The sequence below is a fragment of the Myotis myotis genome, unplaced genomic scaffold (assembly GCF_014108235.1).
Source record: "Myotis myotis isolate mMyoMyo1 unplaced genomic scaffold, mMyoMyo1.p scaffold_m19_p_17, whole genome shotgun sequence".
Taxonomy (NCBI): domain Eukaryota; kingdom Metazoa; phylum Chordata; class Mammalia; order Chiroptera; family Vespertilionidae; genus Myotis; species Myotis myotis.
In genome coordinates, this window is record NW_023416321.1 from 18,478,369 (window position 1) to 18,499,934 (window position 21,566).

At 44.3% G+C, this 21,566-nt stretch overlaps 1 protein-coding gene across 5 annotated transcripts in view; it reads left to right on the top strand.

The window, feature by feature from the left end:
• Positions 1–21,566, top strand: part of TEX2 (testis expressed 2) — a 92,124-nt gene that overhangs the window by 64,218 nt on the left and 6,340 nt on the right. For 2 of the 5 annotated variants that reach the window (XM_036339975.1, XM_036339980.1), the window contains 4 exons: positions 124–270; positions 4,808–4,907; positions 14,130–14,262; positions 20,016–20,141. In XM_036339975.1, the coding sequence (XP_036195868.1) occupies positions 124–270; positions 4,808–4,907; positions 14,130–14,262; positions 20,016–20,141 (506 nt within the window). Of the gene's footprint in view, positions 1–123; positions 271–4,807; positions 4,908–14,129; positions 14,263–20,015; positions 20,180–21,566 lie in introns of all 5 variants that reach the window. The other 3 variants (XM_036339977.1, XM_036339978.1, XM_036339979.1) reach the window with 3 other exon arrangements.

Sequence of the window (21,566 nt, forward strand, 5' to 3'; positions counted from 1 at the left end):
AGAAATATGACTCACGTGGTTATCCATCTCTATAGGGAAGGACCTTCAGTGACTATAAAAATAAGCACCTGTCTTGTTCTCCAGTTGCTTTCTAGCTAATTTTGGCCCCTTTTCTTTTGCCAGTTGCCAGAGGCTCCACCCTCTGAGGAGGAAGAACAGGAAGCCTGGGTGAACGCCTTGCTTGGGAGAATGTTTTGGGACTTCTTAGGAGAGAAGTACTGGTCTGAACTGGTGTCTAAGAAAATCCAAATGAAACTCAGCAAAATAAAGGTATTCCAGTTCTTCACATTTCTTAATTTCTGGAAGTTTTGTACCATTGTATTCTCAGTGAAAGATAACTCAGTTTAAAGCATATGATATATGAGAGTAGTAAGTTCTTGTCAAACAACATATCTGGGCTGTGACTTTGACCACATGACTAATTGCATCTGGAGACTTAGTGACCGTTCCTGTTTAATTATTTTCTGTGTTGCCCTCATTGTGAGCCATTCTAGGTGATAATCCAGAATTCAGTTTGGGAAAATGTGAGCTTTTGTAGTTCACATTTGTCATATAGACTTCTGTTATCTGTAAGTTAACATTTAACTTAAGTTAGTATTTCCAGAGGCCACCCAGCCACACAGTCTGAGCCACACAGTATATGCTAAGGAACATGCCTCGTTACTTAAGACCTCTTTCCCAAGTCATGCTCCCTCTGCAAGCTGGGGAAGTTAGCACTGCACTCTAAATGTGTCTGGGGTTGACCTTTCCTTCTGGCCAGATGGTATTTTATTTTGGGCTCTCTCTTTGCTGAAGAAACAGTCCTAATTCTGATTTAGACCCACTTGGAAGTGAGTTTAAAACTGCATAAATACTCCTCATGGTTGCCACTGAATAACTAACTTATTATCACCTTTGGTAACCAAGAGACCTTGTTTAGGTGACTTAGAAGTATGCCTTTGACCCAGCAAAGACCTAGCCAAGGAACAGTCACTGTGGCCCCCAGATCTTCGCTAAGAGGTAGCACAGTCAGCAAATTTAGTCAGTGGCTCTTTGGGGTCAAAATACCTTTGAGCAGCAAAAACAGATGGATCCTTTCCCTAGAAAAAAAGCACAGTGACAGAATCTTGCCCATGACCTCAGAGAGTTCAAGGACTCCATGTTAGGAGACTGAGCTAAGTGAAATTGCAGTGGAAGGGAAAAACGGCCATGGAAGAGCTGGGATTGATTTTTGGGTAACAAACAAGCTCTGTCTTGCTTCCTGAGCCCCCGATGAAGATGAGAGGCTGCCTCCTATGCTAGAAGAGCAGATTTTGAGGCTGAATTCAGGACAGGTATTTGGGAGCCCTCAGTTGACAAGGGCCAGTCGGTTTGTGTTCTTCAGGTGGGTTGAGGATTGAACCCACCTTGGTAACCAGGTCTGTGGAGGGAGCAGGAAGCGACAATGACCCTCCCATGTTTAGAGATGAGAGGCCCACAGCCAGCCTGGAGCTCACTCACCCTTGGATTTGGGAAGTGGTGGAAGGCTTGAGTTCCTGGGCTGGCACTTCTCTTTCCCAGAGACTGTTATGGGCCCTTCTCTGAGCTGGGGGCCTGGCAGTGTGCAGCAGAAAGCAGGGCATGCCTGCACTCCAGATGGGACCCTGCTCTCCCTGTGACACACATTCCAAAACAATGGAGGGGGCAGTGTCCGCGCTTCTCTCTGGAGTCGGAAGTCCCCTTGGTGGAAAACAGTGGGTTCTGTCATCCCAGAGGAAGTGAGGAAAAGCCTTTTATTTTCATTTTCTCCTTTGCTCTACATGTGAGCTTCTGCAGTTCACAAACTGACACTCCCTTTGTTTTTTTGAGACCCGAAGTGCTGGAGGGTTAGGATGGAGAAAGGGGGCCTAGATCCAGCAGCGCCAGCCGTTCAGAGGCAGGGGCAGTACTCACTCTATTGCTGGCCTCAATGCCTCCACTCTGACCTCAGCTGCCACCCATGAAGTGCCCCGTAGACCAGAGGGGACCTTACCCTGGCAGTGGAATAATCAGAATGGCAGCAAGATATTATCCAAATTCTGAACCTACCAGATCCCCTGCCAAAGGAACTCGTTATTATCACCTGGTATAATATTTAGGTATCCCTGGAAGAGTTATTCCAAAATATAGTGAGTTTTGATTAATGGCTAGTCAGGAGTCAGAATGGCTGGAGGAGCCTGAGCAGTCCCCTGTGACAAAGACCCCTGTGTCCTGGTAGCCCTTGAAGGCCTGATATTCGGAGAACTCTTTGCTGGCCTTGCCCTGCAGTCTCAGATTGTCGGCCTCGCACATGATAATGACTTGTTTTGAAAGAGCAGCCTTGTGTTTATATGGTGAATGGTGGGTTTAAAGCAAGCTGATTTTCTGCCCCAACAGCAAATAAACTCTAACACTGCCATGGGGCTCTCAAATTTAGGGCCCTCTGCTATTACTGCATATAGCTGCTAGCATGCCACCCACCCACCCAAGAGTGTCCCATACACCTGCACGCCAGTCCCCCATTTAGGAGGATAAAGAACATACAGTGAGTTTCTGTCACACTGTGGTGCCCTTTGGGTGGGCAGAAGAGAGGTTCTGGTTGAAAAGAGCAGGAGGAGTGGCCTTTCTTTGCCTTCCCTGCAGGGGAGGAAGGAGGCTGCTCCAGGGCCTGGACTCCAGAGTGTTGATTCAGATCAGAGATCTGAACAAGGAGGGGCTGGGGGATGAAAATCTTAGAATTGGGTACTCAGGTGAGTAAGTAGGTTACCAGACCCTGCTGATGTTCCCCCTCCCCATTCTACTTACTGGTAATGAGAGCCACCACATCCTGCCCCGTCTTTCTCCTCCAGCCCCTCCTCATTCTTAGGTCCTTCTGGAACTGCAGGGTGTAGGATGGGATGGGGTGGGCGGTTGGACAGGCCATGAGGAAGGACAGCATGTTCCTATCTCTGTATTTGCTCCTCTGGCTCAGTGTTGGACCCCTGTTCCCATAGAAACCCAGCATGCTCCTGACACGTAGGTATTAGAATGACAATAATAGACTAAACGCATGGGGGCAGGCAAGGGTCCAAGATTTTGGCTACATTCTTGGCCAAGCAGCATTCAGTAGGCTGATTGGGAGGTCAGGGACCACATAACATTAATGCTTTGGCAAAAGCTTTTCCAAACACAGAAACCACCAACTCAGAAATGCACATTTGAATACTGTCTCTAATCCTGCTTTGGCCATCACAGACTTTATAACCTCTTTCCATTAAGCCTTCCCCACCTGCAGAATATCAGAGATGAAGTTCTCTGACTGGTGAATCCTAAGAGTGTGTAAGTTTCTCTGCAGAGGGACAGCTGAAGAGGTCCACTCAAAATAGGCATAAATTCATGCCTGGCTAGATGCTACCTCTAGTTTAACATAACTTTAATTTAAAAATCTATTCTAAATTTTACAAAATTAATCTAATGTTCAAATGGAGAAATACTCATGAGAATTAGAAAATCTGGGGGAAAAGAGGACTTGCCAGATTTTAAAATGTATAAAGTTACAGTAATAAAAGCAGTTTGATACTGGTAGAAAGCAGGGTACTCAGTACAGTCTCCAGTGTATTGGGAATCTCATTTTCAAAGGTAGCATTAGTAGTGAAAGTATTGGTGGTTCAATAAATATGTTAAGATACCTCACTAATTACTAGAAAAAAATTAAAGTGGATTCCTAACTTACATCTTACACTAAAATTAGGAATGGACTAAAGATTTTTTAAAAATACACATACATAAATTGAGGTGGCGGAAACACAGATGAATTAATTCTGTAGTCTTGAGGCAAAGTAGGAATTTCTAAGCATGATATTAATCCTTTTATGTTATTTCCTCTAGAGTAAGTACCTACTGTTAGCTGTATTAGTTGGGGTCCCACTCAAATGGAGGAACCTAAGAGGAGAGTTTAATAAAGGCACGATTTATGAAAGTGTGGGTCTGTGTAGAGAAACCAAAAGGGACGGTGCAGCACCCCAGGGCTGGCAGCAGTGGGGAGCAACTGTGTGTGTGTGGGGTGGGGGGTGCTCCCTGTCTGACAGGAGCTGTGCCCTTTAATAGAGGGAGGGGACAAATGTCCAACAGCACTCTTCTCTGTACCTTACCTCCCTACAAGTGTATCCCATTGGCCAAGTCCAACCAGAAGTCAGAGGGCAAGAGAGCTTATCGGCGTGATTTGCTCGTGCCAGCCCTGGGGTATAGGGAGGAACTAGAATCCAGGGGCAAATGAAATATGTCAGCACAGGGTCAAGGGATGTGGGTGTTGCTGTTTTTTTCAAGGATTTCAATAAACAGTGTGATTTTGCCTGTCAGAAATGTAGCAATTTCTTAACTCCCACTGGTAGTCTAAGAGCTGTCCATTTTCCCAAACATTAGCCAACAGGGTATTATTAACCTGACCAACATGGCCAGCTCCTTCTCCACAGTCAGGTCTCTGGCCAAGCACTGCTCCTCAGAGAAGCCTTCACTGGCCTCCTTAGCCAACATAGCCAACCCCACTCATGCCCCAGCATCCCTCTCTCCTGTTTTATTTTCTCTGTAGCACTAACCACTCTCTGAACTTATTTGTCTACTTAGTTATCTGTTTCTGTCTCTCCAAGATAAATCCCATGAGAGCAGGGATCTTCTCTCCCTCATCCACTGCTTTGTCCGTAGTACAGTGCCTAGTAGTGGTATGTGCTCAATAAATTTGGGTTAAATAAATGTGTCCCCAAAACCTTGACCATCATTCCTTCTGAGAGTATGTTGAATTCTAACATTTACCAGGGTACTAACGTTTCATTCATTGTTTACTTCTTTTCTCCAGCTCCCCTACTTTATGAATGAGCTAACTCTGACGGAACTTGACATGGGGGTGGCTGTGCCAAAAATCCTTCAGGCCTTCAAGCCTTATGTTGATCACCAAGGTAACTCTTAATTGACTTTAGAGAGGAATGACACTTATATGAGTGTGAAAATGTCTCTATCACTGCAGGTTGAATACCAAGACTTTGTGTTTGGAGGGAGTTGGGGGCTTTTTAAATCGTGTATTTCATGTTGGTTATCTTTGTTCTTAACAGTCACAGCCTCACACAAATGAGGAATAGATCAGGACTCCCACTCCTATTCCTTTTAGTCTCTCGGATCCTTAAAAAGGCCTCCTTCAGCCCTAACCCATTTGGCTCAGTGTATAGATCATCGGCCTGTGGACTAAAGGGTCCCAGGTTCGATTCTGGTCAAGGGCATGTACCTTGGTTGCAGGCACATCCCCAATTGGGTATGTGTGCAGGAGGCAGCTAATCGATGTTTCTTGCTCATCAATGTTTCTAACTCTCTATCCCTCTCCCTTCCTCTCTATAAATATCAATTATATATATATATATATATATATATATATATATATATATATTTTTTTTTTTTTTTTTTTTTTTTTTTTTAAAGGTCCTCCTTCAGCCCAAAGATAAGCATATGCCAGTTGGGGCCTGAGCTTTTGTGACTTAGAAAACAGTCCCTGCTCTGTATGGCTGCAGCCCTTGCAGGGTGAGCCTCACTCCCCTGTCCTGGGCCTCACATGTGCATCTGCCCAGCCCTGACCTCTTTCCAGGAGTTGCCTCTCCTATATATCCACTCCTTTACCTCGCCCCAACCTCTAGTTTGCAGATTCTTTGATCTTCATGTTTTACATCTTTATGTTTTTACCACTCTTAGAAGGCACTTACTTAGGTGTTTAAACAAGGAAGACATATTTTTTTAAAATATATATTTTATTGATTTTTTACAGAAAGGAAGGGAGAGGAATAGAGAGTTAGAAACATCGATGAGAGAGAAACATCGATCAGCTGCCTCCTGCACACTCCCTACTGGGGATGTGCCTGCAACCAAGGTACATGCCCTTGACCAGAATCGAACCTAGGACCCTTGAGTCCGCAGGCTGACGCTCTATCCACTGAGCCAAACCGGTTAGGGCACAAGGAAGACATATTGTCAGACAATATTTTGAGAATAAGTCTCTCTGTTGGAGGAAGGTTCTCAGATTTGGTTTTTAAGACATGCTGCTAACATTATTTATGCCTACTTGTGTGTGTTGGGGAAGAAAGAGTTGATTAGAATGCTTAGAGAGTTTAAATAAATGTAAAGATTTATGTGTATTTTATGGCATGTAGTTTTAAAATGACGTCGATGGGTAATTTAGTACACAAGAGTTTGGTAAAAAGAAGACTGAGCCAGATAGGCAAGAATAGTCTGTGAGCAGGCAGGAAAAAATGTGCCCATCATGCAAACAGCTGATTTTTTTTCTATAATATCCCTTTCAAGTGAACCTCTTTCTACCTCCACTGGATTTGCATTATTCTTCCAAAGGCTCAGGAAGAAAGTAGGGAAGAAGATAATTACAACTTTTTAAGAGAGTGATATTTGTTTTGAAGTAAAGGTTTTGGAAAATTTAGACATTCTAGCATCTACTTGTATCTCTGTATGGCTATATCAGATGGCTCTTGGACCATATTTAGTGAAATCTTTTTCTGTGTTGTATACATTTAATATAAATTCAAAGGGATTTTTTCCCTAGTGCTACAATTAGTAGCCCTATTTCTGTGGCAATGTTTCAGCAGATAGTGACCCCATATTGTCATGTTTTGAGCATCTCATTGATTTCAGGGAAAGGTAGACCAGAGTAGTATTTGCAAATGTAGAAGTCCACCTAATGCTGCACGTTGAGATCACCTATAACCACTAAATTATGTCTACACTTTAATAAATCTGAGTGCTCCTTAGTTAATTCCTGGTTCACTAAGAGTAAAACTAGACAAGATTATTTGCAAACGATTTAGCTAGAGTTCTCTTAACCACATGTGAAATTTTGAAGGATTCATCATCTATGTGTTAAGTGTGTAGCTAGAATCTTCGCTCCATTGTCAATGTACAAGTGTTGCCTTTCTTCCTCTGCCTCTAGCAGGCTCTAGGTTGCCCTTTACTCTTTGCCTCTAGGAATTGACTTGCATGTAACAAGCTGGTAAATGACCAGCTAACATAACCCTTCTGAGCGATGGGCTTAAAGAAAGTAAATAATAGGTGTACATGCTCTGTTTTCCAGTGCATTGGCAGTCTCTTATCTCAGGGCCGAATTCGCCCTTTGTTGAATTAGAAATTTCTTACGACAAGAGAACAGTGCCACAGCTGGGCCTTGCTGCATCTGAGTGTCCCTCTGGCTTTGAACTCTGCAGCCTCCCAGGGCAACGCTGTCAGGCTCTGAGTGAAATTCACCAACCATCTAAGTCTTCAGTCTCTTTCTTGTCCCTCTGAAGAGAGATATTTCACTAGATCACTGATTTTCAACCTTTTTCATCTCATAGTACCCATAAACTAATTACTAAAATTCTATGGCGCATCAGAATTTATGTCTTTTTGGCGATCATAAAAAAAAGTATAATTTTGATTCATTCACACAGGAAGTGTTGTGCTGGCTGTTGTCATTTTTTTTATTTGACAGTCTAAGGGAAAAGAAGTCAGTGCCTCTGACTAACTAGTCAGGTATTATATGTTTTAAAAATTCTCGTGGCACACCCATTGAAAATCACTGCACAAGATAAATTAAAGCTTTGCTCCTTATTTAACTCCTTTCAGGGCAAATTTTAGAGATCTGCCTGCTTGTGTAAAAAAGGAGGAAAGGTATGATAAAGCCTGTGGGTTTTAAAAGTTTGACCAAGTTAGATTTTTCCATGTCTGCAAAGAATATAAGTGTTGGTAAAACAGAAATGAACACAAAAGAAATACACATTTTGGATTCCATGGCTCTAAGGAAAATTCCTTTCAGCGAAATTAAAATCAGGGTGACTTGCTAAAACAGACTCTGAAAAGCAGAGCTCACCTTCCAGGGAAAGGCAACCCAGGGTGAAGAGGCCTTACCAGCTCTTGGGAGAGGCACCTCCCATGGGATCTCCCCACACATACTATTTTTTAGAAATTTTTTCTAACTTGTGCTTGTTACTTGGAGGCACCTGGTTCAGGACGGGTATTTGGTCCAGAGCTGGTTGGATCACTCGTCCTATAGATGCTCCTCTTTAGGCAGCACTGAGTGGTGGTGGTTCTGAGCACCAGGCCTGGGGCCAGACTGCTGGGCTCACAGTTAACCCATCCTACAGCTTAAATCTGGCAACTGCTACCAGAATAAATGGAAAGAAGAATGCCATTGTCAGCTTTCGTGGCCTTGCAACAGAGCAGTAAAATCACACATTGACCACATTGGCCTGTCCAAGTTCCGGGGCACACAGCCTATTTCTATGAAGTTAATAAGTTAAGTAACTGCCTTACCCAAGGCATCTTAATTTCCCACCAATGGCAGGTGGCTGGAAACTGGCTTGTACCTCCTGCCTTATCTCCGACTCCTCCCAAACCACATATGTCTCTAATCATGGAGTGTGTGGGGGTCTCCTCTCTTCAGGCTGTACAGTGGGGTCCAGAGTCCTGTCTCTGTAACTCACCCAAAACTGGCCTCCCCTTTCCACCCCTAATACCCACCCAAGCTGCTGTCTCCAGGGCCAGGCCTCTGGGATCCACCAGGCCACCCCTCTCAGCCAAGCTCTTTCCTGTTGTTTTATTAACTCTGTTGGCATAGATAATGTTTGCTCCTCATTTATTCAGCAGTTGCTCATTGTAGGTAAAACTGGGTTGTTTAGAAAAGGAAAAATATTACCCATTACCCCAGCATTCAGAGACAGCCAGGGTTACCTTTATGGTACATTTTTGGTTTATTCTCTCCTAATATTCTTTCTCTTATGGTTAAAAATTGATTTAGAACCAGACACTTAAAGAATTGGGCAGACTGATAACATAGACTTGAGAGGATAGTCAGAGATAACCTAGCCCAGACCCTGATGGGTTGTAGCTGTGTGATGTGTAGGCCAAAGCCCAAAGTGGGTGTGACTTGCCAAAGATCTCCCAGCAGCTCACCTTCCATCCTGTTCCTCAGCTTCTAGGCCAGAGGCCCTCCATGAGCAATGGCTCTGCAACCAAGTCACCCATGTTGGAGCCCTGGTTCTTCACTGTCCAGCAGTGAGATCTCAGGAAGTTACTAACCACTCAGACTCAGTTTCCTCATCCGTAAAGTACTGATGTCAGTAGTGCCTCCCTTTTCCAGTTGTGGTGGAGATAAAATGTTATATGTAAAATGCTCAGAGAGGACACGTGGCACATAGTAAGCCATTAGTGTCTGCTGCTATCACAAAGCCTTGTTGTTAGTAAAAGCTTTCTAGTAGGAAACCTCTTCTGTCAGCCAGGTTATCATCTTTGTGCCTGGGACCAGTGTCAGAATGAACCAAGGATATGGACTGTTCTCCTCAGGATCAGATGAATTCATTTAGTCTTCAGGATGTTTGCTTCATGTATTTAAGTCTGCACATAGTCATTGAGCATCTACCCTGGGCATTTCTGTACTGATTTTGCCCCATTTCAGGATACCAAAAATAACAACCCATATTTCAGCTGAAGGTAGAAAGATTACTATAACCAGCCAGGATAGGAACCTTGTCTGTCTTCAGATGCCTTTACTCATGACTGGCAGTTTCCACCATCTACCCCTCATCTTCCGGACCATAACTCAAGTGCCTGGTGCCTGGTGATGGGTCTAAAGATACTCTTCCAACTGATTGTTTCAGAAACTGGAACCAGAGTCAGGCTGTGACCTGCCCATTCCTTGCTGCAACACCCTTGTCATCAGTCGACATTAGGACAGCAGCTATCTAGAGCTGAACATGGTGACAGGGCCAGATGTGGGGCTTGGGTACTTACAGGAATGACATGCACACTTCTCTAACTAGATCATGTTGTAGAAAGAAAAAGACTTTTATAGAAAGGGAGAAAAAAGACCCATTTGTGGATCTTGGTAGGGGTGTGAGAGAGGAGATTGATTTGCAACTATGTCCACCTTGGAAGGCAGAGCTGTTTACAAGAACAGCTACAGGTAGTCAACGCTAAAGATGACATTTATCCTAAAGGATGCAGCCAAATACAAGAAATGCTAGTTTTCTGTGGTATCTGAGTAATATGTCACCAGTCTGTTTGCCAGGAATAAAACAGTCACTGGTGAATTCTTCTAAGAGCCGAATAACTCAAACATCTGCTCATGGTAATATATTATTAATGCTCCATTTTAAGAGGTTTTGTTCTTTGGATGCTTTCAGAGTGAAAATCAACCACTACTATTTAGAGGTGGAGGAAATGAGGTAGCATGAGGGCCAAGCTCAGTGAGCAAGGCTTTAGGTTCTCTCAACTCCTGAGCCACAGGGGCCCTGTTAAACCTATTCCAATGAGACTTTTAGTTATTTTAATAGTAATAAAACAGTGATCAGCTGAGTGAAACTACTAGGTGGATATAGCCATGGAAGAACTATACCCAAGGCCATGGAATCTATTAAATAGAATACAGGACGAAGGCCAAAGAACCTCTGTTTTAGTTGTCTCTGGTGATACCCGCAGTCTGATCTGCACCAGGTGGCGCAGGTATCTTTCTTCTCCTTCAATCGTAAACTTCCTGATACCTTGCATTAAGGACTCAATAAGCACTTTAGGATAGAGGGATAACTTTTGCTGCAGTCTCCCTCTGAGTAGTGGTGGTGGTGATAACCGATCCTTTTCTCTGAAGCTGTAGAGTGAAAAACAGTCATCGGAGCTGCTCACAGGCCCTTGCATGAAGACTCACTGAAGTTCGCTATTGTCCTTGTCAGTTGTGTTTCCCATGTTGCAGAATAAAGTGCTGGTTTTATAGGGATTTGTTAAGGACTAAATGTTTGTGTCCCTCCTCCCTCCAAATTTATGTTGCAGCCCTAACCTGCAATTTGGTGGTATTTGGAGGTAAGGCCTTTGGAGGTAATTAATTAGGTTTAGATGAGGTCATGAGGGAGGTTGCTCATGATGGGATTAATGCCCTTCATAAGAAAAGACCAGAGAGCTAGCTTGCTCTGTCTCTGCCATGTGAAGACACAGTGAGAAGGTGGCCATCTACAAGCCAGGAAGAGAGCCCTCACCAGGAACTGAATTGGCCATACCTTGATCTTGGACTTCCAGCCTCCAGAACTGTGAGAAATAAATGTCTGTGGTTTAAGTCACCCAGTGTATGGTATGTTGTTATTGCAGCCCAAGATGAGGCAGGACTTTGTGTTCATGTCCTTTCCGAGAACCTCTCAGGACTGACTGCGTACTCCTATTTAGAGGCTTAAAAAATTGTCCTCCTCAACTTCTGTTTTTTGTCCTTGAGCATTACCAAGAGCAGATGGTTACAGAAACCAGCATTTTAAATGAAATGCCTCACAATAAAGTCTTAACATTTGTTAAGAACACAAAAGAAACAACTCTGTAACTACATTCATCTAGATGAGTAGCATTCAGCTCCCTTAGAGTTAAGACACCACTCATGGAGCAGTGTGTGTCCCATCTTCCCATTGTTGTTACATTTATCCCCAATGGGAAGACAGCCTTTCTAGAAACTGTTAATTTCCATCTTTCAGCCTCACAAGGCAGCAGCCTTCTGACTCACCTGTTATGTAACCAGTTGGCCTCGGCTCCAGGTTGTTGTGCTTCATGGTTTTCAGGGTGCTTTCTGCCTGCTGACTCTTGTCACAGAAGCGAGTTTTTCTGCTCCTAGTGCTAAAATTGTCACCTTTCCCTCATCAGAATGCAAGCATATCATATTAATTTGTTGGAATATTTGCAGTTTATATCTATTTTTAAAGGTTTTCAAACCATTCTTGACTCCTTCACATTTTCACTGAGTATCAGGACTGAGCAAGACCCCATGAGTGAGCTCATGGGACATATACAATGATATAAAAAAGACCCCGTCCCCCACTCCGAGGCTCAGTCAGATGCCCACCTCTCGTCCCCTCCCTCGCCCAGACATGCTCTCTGGCTGCCCAATGCAGCCTCTTCCCTCTTGGCCCTGCAGCCTCCTCTGGTCTGGCCCGTCTGCCATGGCAACAACTAGGCTGGAGCAAGGAGTTGTGGAAGTAAGGAAGTGGGCTGGCGTTGGCAGAGAAAGGGGAGAGCCTGGCTAGGATGTTCCAGGCGCTGGGCTACACACATCAGTGCGGTCTGCCTTGTGCAAATGAGGCCGGAGCACAAAGGTCGGGAACTTCCATGTGACTGGGCTCCATATGCTCTTTCCTCCTCTTCCCTGCCTCCGGTTCCATAAGGTAGGGTATGGGAGCCTGTCACTTGAGGGGATGTCCCAATGACTGGGGTATGGGCCAGAAGCCTACTAAGCCTGTATCTATATCCCCGCATTTTTAAAAAAAGACAAACAAAACCTTCACTTTATAAGAAGTAAAATTCTGAAGGCTTTAATATAACAATCTTCAAAGGCAATACATACTATTAATATTTATTGAAAACCTGACTAGAATTTTCAAAAGAAATGATTATGTCTGAAGACATACAGCAACCAGATAATTTGAGTCTATTGATTCTTAAGTTAAATAAAGCTGGAGATATAGAATAAATATTTTCTTTATTGATGTCCTTTTTATATTGAGTTTAAAATCTATTAATATCAAGCCTTTTGCCCTGATCCTTCTTCTATTGGAAGTGATGAATGACTAAATGTCTTTATGAAAACAGATGTCCCCTTCACTTCCAGTAACAGTACCTTTGCAGAGCAAGCTAATTGGTGATTTCTAACTGCTTAATGTAAGCATGAAATAAAGCAAAGAAGACAATCATAATTGGTCTACATGTCACTTAATTAAACCAGGTCATTCATGGAAAATGAGTACCTTCAATTATGATAAAAAGAATTTGTTGAAAACAAATTGGAAATTATTCTGCTTTTAGTGAGGAATTATATACCATTAGTGCTTCTTGAGGTTAAGCAAAGCTTTTAGCTGAGATTGTGGCCAAATGGAGGATAGGTTATTTACTGTAATTGCTTGAAAATGCTGCTGTGTATGAACAATAGTTTTAGATTAATTTCCTGTTTCCTTTAAATGTTGTCATTTGTTTTCTGAGGATCTCTGAAAGTTTATTAACATTTAAACACCCACTTGAAGGATCATATTTTGATTGAAAGTCCATGAGATATTATGGCGCTCTAGTCCCAGTCTATTCTGTCCTACCTGCCGAGCCATAGAATGTTGGTGAAGAAGGTCCTGAGGTGACTGGTCCTTGTTTGCATTTAGATTTGTGCTGATGGGCCATCCCAGTGAGCTGCTCTTAGATATGATCTCATTGACAGTAGCTTTTCCAAGGAATAGGTTCTTTATTTGGATAATCCTGCGGCTCGAACATTAATTCTTTTGTTTCCATTATTAGGCAATTTCCAGAAAGGAAAGGGTTCTAAAAATTTTTGTCACTGTCCTTATTATACCAAGCTAAGTCTGAACCATTTTCTGTGTCCCTGTCTTTTCTGCCCCCACAATTTTAGATCATTTTAAGGAAGACAGTGGTTCTCACATGTGTCTTTTTTTGTTGTTGTTAATCCTCACCGGAGGATATTTTTCCCCCATTGCTTCTCAGAGAGACTGGAAGGGGGGGAGAGGGAGACAGAAAGTGAGAGGGGGAGGGAGAAGTGGAGGGGAAGAGGCTTGTGAGAGACATGGGCTGGTTGCCTCCCACTCACCCTGACCAAGGGCCCAGGCAGCCAGCCTGCAACCCAGGTACGTGCCCTTGACTGGGAATCAAGCCCGAGACCCTTTGGTGGACAGACCAACACTCTGACCACTGAGCTATGCCAGCCAGGGCTCTTGCATGTGTCTTTAAAGAACAGCCCAGCTTGCAGTCAAGTGTCTTGTCTGCACCTCTCTTCTGCCTTGTAACTGGCTGGGAATCAGCACACCTTGTCCTGGCTTTGCCCTGGGTCAAGCCATCCTCTTACTATGTGAGAAGAGCCCAGAGGATGGGACCCCAGGCTGACATGTGCACCGAGCTCACTGTGACGGTTTCAATGATAGTGAGATGCTGGCAGTTTGCCAGTTGCTTGCAGCTTTTCCAAAGGCTTTTCTCCTCACGAGTTCCTCTTGCGTGCCTATATCTATATCTATATATCTATAGACTTTCAATGTGATACCAATTTAGATACTTTCAAATATAAATGTTTATATTGTCATGTGCAGTCATGTTTTTCTGGGGGGGAAAAACCTTCTGTTTTTTCACCATTTCTCCAGGACTCTGGATCGATTTGGAAATGTCCTACAATGGGTCCTTTCTGATGACTCTTGAGACCAAAATGAATTTGACCAAACTAGGTAAAGAGCCTCTTGTTGAAGCCCTGAAGGTTGGAGAAATTGGCAAAGAAGGGTAAGGGGCTATATGACTTTACTAACCCAACCCTGGGGAACCAACCTCTCCCTCCAGCCTTTGAGAAGCAGGTTTGATGTGTAGTCGTCCCTGATGTTGAGAGAGAAACATTCCATGTAAGTGCTTCTGGACCACAGAGCGTTTCAGGGAATGGTTCCCTAGTTTCACCCTGCACACTGTGAGTCCTCACCTCCACTCAGTGCCTTTTGGCCTCAGTGCTGCTGATGGGGCACATAGTATCGATTTTCCAGAAGGCATCACTGACTGAGACCAGCGGGCAGGCTTGTCTACGCAGTAAAATGCCCTGTAAAGAAAATTGTCACTCAGAAAGTACCTCCTCCAACTGACTGCCACAAACAGCCACACGTGGACAAGGCTATGGCCCATAGGGGGTCTGTCTGCTTTGTAGTCTGTCACTACAATTAGTGGTTGATTTTATAGCCAAGGGGGTGCTCCTGAAGTGTTGTGAGATTCATTTTCCCTAAATAATACAATATTGACTTGTTTAGCAAATGCTTCTCTTTGTAGAAGATACTGCATCTATTGCCCAGAGTTTAGTAAATTTTCTAATTTGTAAGCTAATTAATAATGTTTGCTTTTTTTTTTTTCTTAAATGCTTACAATGGATAAGCTGGAAATTTTACATTCCCATACACCTTTTAAATGACTAACTACAAATTTAAATTATATAATTGTTTTGTCCAAACTGAAAATGCTGATTGGAATCTGCTTCTCACATCTTTAGCCTCCCATAGAATTAACAGTGCGGTGACAGGAACATTTCACAGGGAGCACTTTCTCAGAGTCTAAATATAAGACACAGACTTAAATTTTTGCTTAGTTATAATACTGACCTAATACTTCTATTTATATTGTGTTAATAGCAGTGTGGGAGCTGGGTCATACATTATTCTCAATGAGAATGTTCTTTTACTTGATGATTCTGATTTATCCAAGTTACTTAATGAAATGTACCTATTTTAATAATTGGAGAATTTCACCTGCTGTATGCAATCTAACCTTAATCTGTGCTATTTCCCTTTCATTTTTCGATTTGTTAAAATGTGTTTGGATTCGACAATCTGTGGATTGTATTTTCTGGTGAGTGGTATTTATCAAGTCTCCATGTAGCATTTCATACCCTGTCAGTGCTGTCTTATTTGATCCCATGTGACGCCACTAGGAAGCTTGTCATTTCATCATGTTCCTGGACATAAAGGCTCCGTTTGTAGACCTGAGAGGATTGAGATCAGGAGTACTTAAGAGGCTTTCCTGGCAGGGAAAGTCAGATAAACTTCCTTGATTTGAATTGCTGAGGGATCTAGTCCTGTGGTCAGACTCAACTTATGTCCCTGCACTCCACACATCCCCCATCACTGTGCACGCCTGAGCATCATCAGTCCAGCCTCATGGTAAAAGAGTGGCAGAACCAGCTGCCTATAAAATGAAGCGTGTCAGGCAGAAACAGTCTTGAACATGAGGTCTATCTGAGCGGGAGCACGGCACTACAAACACTCGTCAGCAGCGTTTGTACAAGGAGCCCTTTCTTGGAACAGCCTGTGCTGGCACAAGAGCTGCTGGGACTCCATTGGAAGGGGGTGAGGTTTGGGGTAGCAAGTGGAGCCCCAGGACAGCCAGGTCTCTGAGATCCTTGCCACATAGGTGCCTCATGTTAACTATTACTCATCCAGCTCTCTTGGCACAATTTCAAGTTCTTAAAATGGCTGATCAGAGGATAGATATGTTTCTGAGTAAACAATCGTCTCTAGACTGTGTGAAAAAAAAATCCTCTGCTTTGCGATGGTATTATATTGAATTTGTAATATATACCTAAAGCTCGTTTTTCCCCCCAGTAGAATCTGTTATAACATGTTTTGCTCCTTCCTGTGAAGGTGTTAAATTTTATGTTGACATGTAATTGGCTGTCACTTAATTTTAAAAGCATACAATCCAAAAGCCTGGGCAGATGAGCCCTTAACCCCTTTTTTTTGCATAACGCACCCTTTTGGAATTCTGAGAGCTCTGGGTCCTTCTCCCAGAAAATGCTCACATGTGTTCCATTTGGCTCACAATTTCTGGGAGCATCAAGAGCCTCTGAAAGCCCACCCATAGCTAAGAACCTCATCCCAGAAGTGATTCTTGATCCACTCTTCACTTCCTCAGTGCTGAGCGCACGGAATCACCGAGGCTACATGCTGGAGGAGAGACAGAAGTCAGTGTGCACTTAGCTGTTATTAAGCATGTGATCTCTGGTGGTGACATCTTCTTGATGTTAAACCTCTCCAAAGCGCAGAATGTCTGGAAAGTTGGCCAGCAGCAGCCCTTTCCCTCCAGGCGCTCCCTGTATTCTGTGGCTGCCAGTCAAGGGCCTCACTTTCAGGCAAGGGCTTGTTCCCGGGATGGGACGCTCTGGCAGGGTCTCTGCTCTATCTCCCTGCTCTTCTCAGCTTCCTTCAAGTGTGCAAATGATTGTGCCCTTGGGGAGTCTGAGGAAATGCTGCTCAACCTGTGAGAAGTCCGACTTACTGGTAGAGGCTGGTTCCCATCTTCCCGTCATTACCCTCAGGGTGATGATGAGAAATTCAAGTCAATATTGCTTTATTCCAGTGAAGTCCTTTTCCCTTTGAAATGTGCATACACTTTATATTTGCAGACGTTTTTCCTTTAGTCTTTTTATTTCCCAGGTAGTCCTCTTGTTACATGCGTAGTTAACATAAATTTGAGGCAGTAATGTACTCAGTAGAATTCAGGTAGTAAACTGAGCAGCCTTAACTTTAGGAATTGCCTGAAAAGGCCAAAGTGAGCCAGTCAGAGAAATGTTCTGTGTGTTGGCTGCTCTTTAATGAAAGGTGGCCTTGGAGTGGGGCATTTCCTGTAAGGCACTTGGCCTGTTCATGCTCTACCATTTTAGCCTGGGCGCAGTATGCAAGTCCACACATAGGGACCCCTCTGTCCCCATGCTGGGTCACTAGTCTACAGTGTACCCTGAACCACTACCACCACCACCACTCCACCTGAGACACTGTGACTAGGTCCGGCTCTGTGGATATACGCACATGTGTGTCTGTGGGACAGATTTCTCTTAACTAAAAAAAAAAAGAATGCGCTGTATGAGTGTGGCCCCCACAAAGCAGTCACCTCACTGGGCTGTTAATCTAATTATGCTTCTTTCACTTAAACTTTCAGTCTTAAAGTATTCTGGAGCTGCTTTTTTAGAATTGCCTCTGGAATCTGTGACATTCCTTTAACTATTGAGTGACAGAAAATCATCCTGCTTCGTAGATCAATTGGAACTGTGAGAAATTGCTATAAGTCATTCAGAGCCGTCAACAATGGTGAAACCAAGAAATAAAATGTTTGGTCTGAGAGAGAGTATCAGTGATAAAATAATTCACTTTTTCTTATGTGTCTGGCTCCAAACATATTTCCAAAAAGATTTTTAGCAGCAGCAGCAAAACTCAGTAAGCCTTTTGAGGTGACTCTTTGAAAGGATATCACACTCATCTGGAATTCTGAGGTGTGTTTTTAAAAATTAGGCTTTATTAGTTCTAGCACATCTTATATAAATAAGAGTGTGTGCAGTTTGTCTTTCTCTGAAGTTCATGCTGACATCATAGATTGAGATCATAAAATGCATATTCAGTTATAAAACTGAGTATCAGCCAGTTAGTTACACTTTTAATTAGTAAGTATTGGGTGCCACACAAAATAGCTCCCCCTGCAGAGAGTAGAGGTAACATTTGGTCAAAATCAGAATTTTGTGTCATCTGATCTGCTTTAACTGATATAGCGTTGTTTAAATTATTAACTTCCAGACACAAAATTTGTCCTCTTCTCTGTCCTGTGGAGGATTAATTCGGGAACCTGATAGCTCACTGCAGTGCTTGGCCTCCGGCATCTTCTGCCCGGTCTGGAGGCTGCCAGATGACAAATGAGGGTGGGGACAGGAGGGGGCAGTGGCTCAGCAGGTTTCACTGTGGTCCCAGATCTTGAGGCAGCCTTTCGTGCTGGTGGATGAGGAGCAGGCAGGGTACAGAAGCCTTACCTGGCAGCACTGGGTGGGAGCCAGGGAGCCCAGTCACTACTGATAGAGAAGGATACATTTCTGAGATGTCTGTGTTATCCTTGGGGATTTGTGTCCCTGACTTGCCTCATCTTAAGACCCTGTTTAGCTCTATTGGAAATTATATTTTGTTATGTACAATCAAAATAAAAAAAGCTTTAGTGAGGGCTGTCTGGCCATGGAAAACTCTGAAGTCACTTTGTGACCAGCAAACACACATTTCCGGGACCAGCTGGGCCTCTGATGGAGGAGGAATAACAAGTCAGTTAGGTGCTGTTGCTGTTTCCATGGCCAGAGACAAGAGGCTTTTGTGTCTGCAGAGGGAGTTTCCCTTTAACACTACGCTCAGGCCTGTTGGCTAAAGGGCTGGCTCTAACGTTTCAGAGCTGGAGTTGAGGATCCCGGTGTCCTGCCAGGGAGGACACTCTTGGGGTCCTCTTACAGCCAGGCTCCTGTTTCAGGGGCGGAGATTTCAGTCCTGCCCGCCTAGTGCTGGAGCCTCTTGCTAGGCCTTCAAGCCCACACCAGCGTGTGTGCGCTGCCCTTGGGTGCCCTTGGCTCCTGGCAGCTAGGAGATGACTGCCCCGATAGGCTTCTTCTGGTGGCCCAAGGGCAACATCAGAGGAAAACCCCAAAGGATTGTATCTGCGGAGAGATGGGGCCTAAGTTCTACTGCCTGTCCTGGTAATTTTGTCCTTGTCAAAAACACAAGGCCTCGCCTCTGCTTAGTGACCATTGGTTGCTTACTAGTGTTCAGAAACTGCTCTGTCCTTTGTTCATTTTGTCCCAGTTAAGTCTCTGAGCCTCAAAGTTGGGCCCTGCCCGTCTGCCTCCCTGAAGTGAAGCCATCATCCAGGAAGGGAGCTGCTTTTGTGGGGCTGAAGGTCAGCCAAGAACCCCTAGTGACCCTGAGTGGGGAACCTTGATCACTCACTCACTGCTGCTTGGTAATCCAGCAGCCCTCATGCTTCTGGAAACTGCATATCCAACCTGGAAAGATTAACGAAGGACATTGTTCTCCAGCGAGGCTTTTTATTACCTTGTTTTTTTAATGGTTTTTAAATTTGTACTTCTCTGGGACAGTACTTGGGTCCTCATGTTAATTGCTTCCTAGAGTCCCTTTAGATTTGTGCCCTGTGGTTGTTTGGTTGTTGGCTTTTTCTGTGACCGTCAGTAGCTTGGCCAGGTATGGAATAAGAAGGGGTGTTGAGTCTAAATAATTTGGAAGTAACAAAACCAGAAAGCGTCTTAGTTTTTTAAGTCAGCCAGTCAGGGGACTTGCCTGGACATCCCCGACATTGGTGAGGGATGGTCATGTCTCCACCATAAGCTGGCACCTCACCCTTGCAACAACCATCATTCTTTCCATTCACCCTCCATTTGGCTGTTGCTGCACTGTTGATGAACTCACTGCATTTTGTGTTGACTGCACCAAACTCCCACCACCTGTCCTGATGCATGCTCAGAAGTGCACTCTTCAGACCCAAGTCCTCTGTGTTCCTTCCAGGGGACTTGGCGCTGAAATATCTCCCAAGTAACCAGTCCAGTCCCAGGACTCTTGGATTGGGCCTCCTCTTTTTGGGTTGGGTGATGACTTGTGTAGTGGTGGTGGTGGTGGAGTGGCTGTGTTCTCTTTCTAAGCAGAGCCTAGGTGATGGGAAGGCTGCAGTCATGACTCTGTCCTCTTCAGTTGCAGGCCCCGGGCGTATTGTCTGGCTGACAGCGATGAGGAGTCCTCCAGTGCTGGCTCCTCTGAGGAAGACGATGCACCAGAGCCCAGTGTGGGAGACAAACCACTTCTCCCAGGGGCCGAAGGGTGAGTGGGGTCTCCAGCAGTCAGGGCAAAAAGTTGGGGTGAGCTTTTTTTTTCCCTTTTCCTCTGTGATCTTCCTTCTTCCACACATTGAGTGAATGGGTTTTACATTAATAACCTAAAGTCAGTGGCTTGTCTGAATTCCAGGCCCCAAAGCAAAAAAACCCATATAGCTTTCTTTACTTAAGAGGGTCCCAAACAAAATGACTTTCTTGGGCCGTTGGAGTAAATAATAGAATTGAAGAGCTGCTATCACAAAGAGCAGAAATTAGACAACATCGCCCCCTGGTGCTCGGTGGAGAGCATTACTCCCCTTTCAGTTGGGTGACGCTTTGTCCAGCTGCTAATTCCTACAAAGCTGAGACATTCAGGCCATTTCTTTGGTGAATTTTGAAACTGGATCACTTAGCTGATCTTTTGGATCATGAACTTCATTCCTGGGACTCTCTTTCCTGTTACTTGGACTGTGGAATGATCAAAGTGCTTAAACAGCCACTCTGTGCACATCTTTTCATTATTTAAAGACTAGAGGCCCGATGCATGAAATTCGTGCAAGAGTAGGCCTTCCTTCCCCCGGCTGCCGGCACCAGTGTCCCTCTGGCACCCAGGACCAGGGCTTCCCTCACAGCCCTGGCTTCGTCCAGAAGGAAGTCCGGTTTAATTAGCATATTGTTTTTATTATTATCTATATAAACAAGGAATATGCTAATTAGCCGAGCATCACGACCGTTCAGGAGGAGCTGCACGCAGATGGGCGGGAGGGGACTGCGTGCCGCCCCCCACTCCAGCAGCTACGGGGAGCCTGGGGCTGGGGGCAGGCCGGAGCGGAGACACAACACACAGGAGCGCCTGCCCCCACCCCAGCGGACACAACACGGCAGGCGGTGCTACACGGGTCAGGCGCAGGTCCCCAGCCCCCTGCAGTATGCCTCCGCTGGGCCTCTAGTTACAGATTATAAAGAAGCCAGAAGCATCTGTAAGAAAATATCAGCCTACTCACTTTTGAAATCCTACAGAAGATAAAAAGAAAACCCAGATGTTTGAGGAGTTGGTTCTAAAGTTTGAGTGCATTATTTAAAATCTACCCATTTGACCTTCTTAGGAATGATTGCTTTTCCCCACACACATAGACATACTATTCCTGACACTCTGGAACTGTGGAGGACTGTAAAAAGCAACTATACTCTCTTCTTAGGGCAGTCTTATGGTAGACATGACTGAATACAAAAGCTTGGCTTCTTGGCCTGCTGGCATGTCAGTTTGGTGTAGCATTTTTCTTTAGAAGTTCCTAAGCCCTTTAAAAAGTGGTTGCCAAAGTTGGTATGCCACCTAAAACGCAGCCATTAAAAAATTGTGTTTTTTGTCCCTGTCCATGAAGTGTGATTTCTTAGTGCCATCTAGAGATGGTGAGATTTCTCTAAGAGGACA